We start from the raw sequence: 4527 nt of genomic DNA, 5'->3' as shown, positions 1-4527 counted from the left end.
AAGTTTGTGGTGTGTTTCTTGACTGCGTTTCGATGACCTACATGGAATGGAGTGTAGCAGTTCAAAGTGGGGAGTATTCAGCTGAAGGTTGCTTGCCTTGAGAGCTGCGGTGGGGTCACAAAGCAGCACTTAGCATACACTGCTTTTGGGGCTGCAGGCAAACCCTCACCCCCAGCAGAAGGGGAGGCTATAGGAGGGGAGAGAGGGGAGAGAACTGCAAAGCACACCGTGCCAGGAAGAAAAGCCACCAGTGCAAAATGGGGAGCCACGCACAGCTCAGCTACATGTGCTTAGATCCAAACAGATTCAGATAGATAAAGCTCTTCTTCCATCCCTCTCATCCCAAATTTTCCATGTCCCACTGCATTCTGCAGGGGCTAATAAATAACACAGCAGTGACGTTCCTCCGCACAAGCCACAGCCTGGCCCTGCAGGTCCTGGCAGGGGTCACACCGCCAACCACAAAGCACTTGTCGCAGCTGCACCTGCCAGGCTGAAAGAGCAGGGCCCAGGGGACCACCTCAGCTGCTGGAAGCCTTAGTTTCTGAGACAGGACGTGTCAGCCTACTTTCACCTTCCTTCAGTAAATGAGGTCTGGAATCTGGCCATGTCATCCTCCTCTCAGTCCCCTGGGAAGCCCAGCAGCCAAAGCCGCCGCTGCCAATTAGTGGTAGAGCTGTGACAGCTTTCATCTGGGGAGCACAGCCTCAGCCCCAGCAGCACTGCTTTTGTTTTGTAACAGCTTAATAGCACACAGGTGCATCCTCTGCCAGGTGTGGGAGTGTTCGGTGCAAAAGCTTGTTTGCTTAATTGGGTTTGCACTAAATGGGACTCCAACTGATGCCGTCCTGCCACCGCAGCTCAGCAGTGGCAGCAGGACCAGACCTGCAAGTAGAATGCGATCTCCCTCTACTCATTGCTGTTTCAGCATCCCACTGTTCACCAGCAGCCATCACAATTCTTCAAAGCACTTTCTAAGTAAGTTCTCTGCCGGTGCCTGGCTTCCATGCGATAACTAATCGTGACTATCAAACGTGAATAGTAAGTTAGATCATAGCAGGAATTTCAAATCAAAAACACTCACCGCTACTCCCATTAGAAAAGAGAGAGTTAAGGGGTGTTAATGCTTTGCTGCAGGTCCCAAACCCTTGTTTTGGATTGCAGTCTAAACCACCCCTTCACCCCAACCTGTCCGCATACAGCACAGACCCTGAAGCTTCTCCCAGGCTGCTGTGGGAGAGGCAGGGTCCGCAGACTGCCAAGTTCTCCTGTTACTTCTCCATCACCTCCTCAGGCTTCCCACACCCTCCTGCTTTCCCTCCCTGAGAGCTGCTATCATCTCACATTAGCGGCTATTGCAAGACATTTGTCTCTGCCGTTCTAGCCCTGCCCTAACGAGGTGCAAACGAGATGAGAATCAGGGTGAACCCGTATCAGAAACACCACCCGGTTATTTCCAGTTCTCCCAATTCCTTTCATTTACATTCCCCTGGATGTTTCTCACCGCACATTAGTGATTCACAGCGATGTACATTTACAGATGGGCAGGAGAAAAGCTAATGAAAGCCATTACTTCCCTTATTTGGGAGACTCCGTGCCTGAGATTCAGCTCCCTCGTTTTATTATGCCTTTTGATCTCCACAGCGTAATCTGTTTCCCCCTTGGCGGAACTAATTCTTGCTAATTTAATACGAATTACATTTATGCACTTTAGGCAAAATAAGCCTCCTTATTTGCTCTTTCTCACACCCTCCCTTAAAATGAGGCCCCATTCCACCCACCTGCCCCCTCGGGCAGGTGTGCTGGTAACATAACACTGTGAGTGGTGTATCTGCTCAAACACGTGCAGCAAACAGGCAGCTCATGGCAGCAAAATAGGGAGAAGCGTCCTGGCCTCTTTTCCCTCGCGAGACATTGCTGCTTACTGCATCACACAGCCTGTGCTGGGCAGGAAATCCTGTAAATAAATAATTATGGCTTTTGTCAGGTACGTCATGGTCCCATAGGCCCCACTTGGGGCACTGTCATAAAAGAAGTGGCAGATTCCCGTGGCCACATCCTTCTCCAAGATACCACCCGTAGCTCCGTATGATTTCTGAAAAGATACAAAGACAAGATATAGGGAAAGTCAGGTATCTGTGCTTCTTGGTTGGAATTAGAAATGACCCCATGACGACTTTCCATTTGTGCTGCATACAGAAAGCAATCCTCCCTTCCCTCACTGAAACTTTCATTACAGCACACATATATGGAATCACAGAATGGTTTGAGATGGAAGGGGCCTTTAAAGGCCATCTGGTCCAACTGCCCTGCAGTGAACAGGGACACCTACAGCTCCATCAGAGTGCTCAGAGCCACATCCACCATAACTTTCAGTGCCTCCATGGATAGGGCCCCAACCACCTCTCTGGGCAACAACCTGTGCCAGTGCCTCAACACCCAGATCTATTGACTTGGATAAGCCTGCATATATAAGGAACATCTAGCTTCACTAATTCTGTCTTTTTCCTTTTTGATTACTCAAATACTGATATAATTTGAATGCTTCATGCTTCGCTTTCTCAATGTTCTCCTATCATTTGGTGGAGCTGCATGCAGCTGAGCGGGGCGTGAATGTGGTCAAATGCATCACACGCACACAGAAAAGGAACAGGGAACAAATTGAAGATGTGAAGGCTTCCCTCCTTTTCACTCTGGACTCACCAGTTCCTGCAGGAAGAGGTCGTTGGCCACATGCACAATTTGGTCCACGTGGATGATCCCCCCGATGCTGTTCACCTCGATGTCAGACAGGAACGTGAGGACAAGAATGGCTTCCACCAGGAGCTGCCGGTACTCAGGCTGAGGGACGTGGTTCAGCACCGACTCCACATGCACAGCAAACTTGATTTCACATGGGGTCATCTGGCAAGTTAGAGTGGGAATAGAAAGAAAAACTGACAAATCCAGAAGAGCAGTTCCCCACCTGCCTCCCAAGCACTGAACCATAAGCTCCTCTCTTCATGTTGGGGCACTGATTGAAGTAAACAAGCCCTCCATTCTATAAAATAAGGTTTAAATTTGGCAGAAAATTCCAGCCCTTCTCTTCAGCTGTTACCACCATCCTCAGAAACTAAGGAAGCAAACTGCTGCCAGCAGAGGCAGACAGGACAAGCAGCAGGCACAGCAAAGGGGCAAACCCTCCACAAACCCACTGCCACGCTTGACTGGAGGAAAAACCTAGGGGAGATGCTGGAGGGAAGATCACCACCACAACCTTGAGTGGCTATTCTTACAAGGACCCTGCAGCTGCTCCGCATCTCAGAGTGCCAAATGAAACACTCCATCATATGGCTGAAACATCCTTGGCATTTCACCGTACCTCTCTGGTGGTTGAAGAAGGAAGGACATACCCATCAATGGACAGGCCGTGGCACTGAAACAGAAGCAGTTTGACAGTGAACAGAAATTACGGTTCTTGCAAGTAAATGTGAATGATCCAAGCCACCACGTAATACATTTCAGTAAAACAGCAACAACAAAACCTGTTAAAAGTACTACCTCGCCTTTGTTCAAAAGTTTATTACGTAGCCTGGCTACTGTCAGAAATAACCTTACACCACACCTGCACAGTGCTCTATATTCCCTTCTAGCTACTGAATGGGAGGAAATTCCTCAGGGGAGCCACCAGAGCAAGGAGCAGACAGCAAACGAAAACCTTCTGTGGGACACATAATGCAAAAGCATGACAGGAAATCATGGAACTGAGAGCCTTTATTTCTTAGTTTTCACTGCAATAACGTTTAGTTAAGTGTTTGAGATGCAGGGTACCACAACTCAAGGATGTCAACATGTTGTGGGTCCTGGAAATGGGCCACAAGCAGTCATGGAGGTGGCATCAGCAATACTGAGTGTGACACACAAGAAAAGGATGACAAGACCTAACTGGTGGCAGGCCAAGGAATGGCACATCTGGGTACCTCAGGCACAAAAAAAGTACCAAGAAGAGGACAATACTTTGTGCATGTAAGTGACGGTCACTGTATTGAAAGATCTCATCAGTAAATCTAGTGGTCACGTAGGATTCATCTTGGTTGACATCAACACTAACAGCTTCAGCAAAGCTGATCTGAGGACAACCAAAGCGGGTGCTCAACATGGCATAGGCTTGAATAGTTCAGTTTTGCAGGCTGCCAAATACTGACTGTCAGCCAGCAAAGCAGAACAGGTGCATCACTTTGAAAATAACAGGAATCCTTAATCCTCCCCTTCTCCCTCCTAGAGATCTGCTTCAATACATTGCCACATCCCAGATCTCCATGGTGCTACCAGGAATTACTTTTCATTTAACAACAAGCAAGTAACATCAGAGGAGTCATACGGCTCAGAAGAGCCAGGAAGGGTTTTCATCATCATTTTGGAAGAGCCAGTGAAGCTTCCAAGCCAACTCCTTGCAGCCTTTTCCAGCAGGAGCACAGGAATTGCACTGCACTACAGTGCCCCTCAGCGGCAGTAAGCATAGCCTGCATTAGGCCAGGAGCACCGTGA

General features: G+C 48.6%; 1 protein-coding gene across 3 annotated transcripts in view; it reads right to left on the bottom strand.

The window, feature by feature from the left end:
* Positions 1 to 1456: 1456 nt before the first annotated feature.
* The window catches only part of PHKA2 (phosphorylase kinase regulatory subunit alpha 2), a 35097-nt gene continuing 32026 nt past the window's right edge, over positions 1457 to 4527 (bottom strand). The window contains exons 29-31 of one of the 3 annotated variants that reach the window (XM_072329491.1): positions 3362 to 3415; positions 2704 to 2904; positions 1457 to 2095 (exon numbers count right to left, since the gene is read on the bottom strand). In XM_072329491.1, coding sequence (XP_072185592.1) covers positions 1922 to 2095; positions 2704 to 2904; positions 3362 to 3415 — 429 coding nt within the window. In that variant the 3' untranslated portion in view covers positions 1457 to 1921. The remainder of the gene's footprint in view (positions 2096 to 2703; positions 2905 to 3361; positions 3416 to 4527) is intronic. The other 2 variants (XM_072329484.1, XM_072329498.1) reach the window with 2 other exon arrangements.

The sequence above is a fragment of the Excalfactoria chinensis genome, chromosome 1 (genome assembly GCF_039878825.1).
Source record: "Excalfactoria chinensis isolate bCotChi1 chromosome 1, bCotChi1.hap2, whole genome shotgun sequence".
In the NCBI taxonomy this organism is placed as follows: domain Eukaryota; kingdom Metazoa; phylum Chordata; class Aves; order Galliformes; family Phasianidae; genus Excalfactoria; species Excalfactoria chinensis.
The sequence above is the reverse complement of the archived record's forward strand: the minus strand, read 5'-3'. Positions and strand labels throughout refer to the sequence as shown.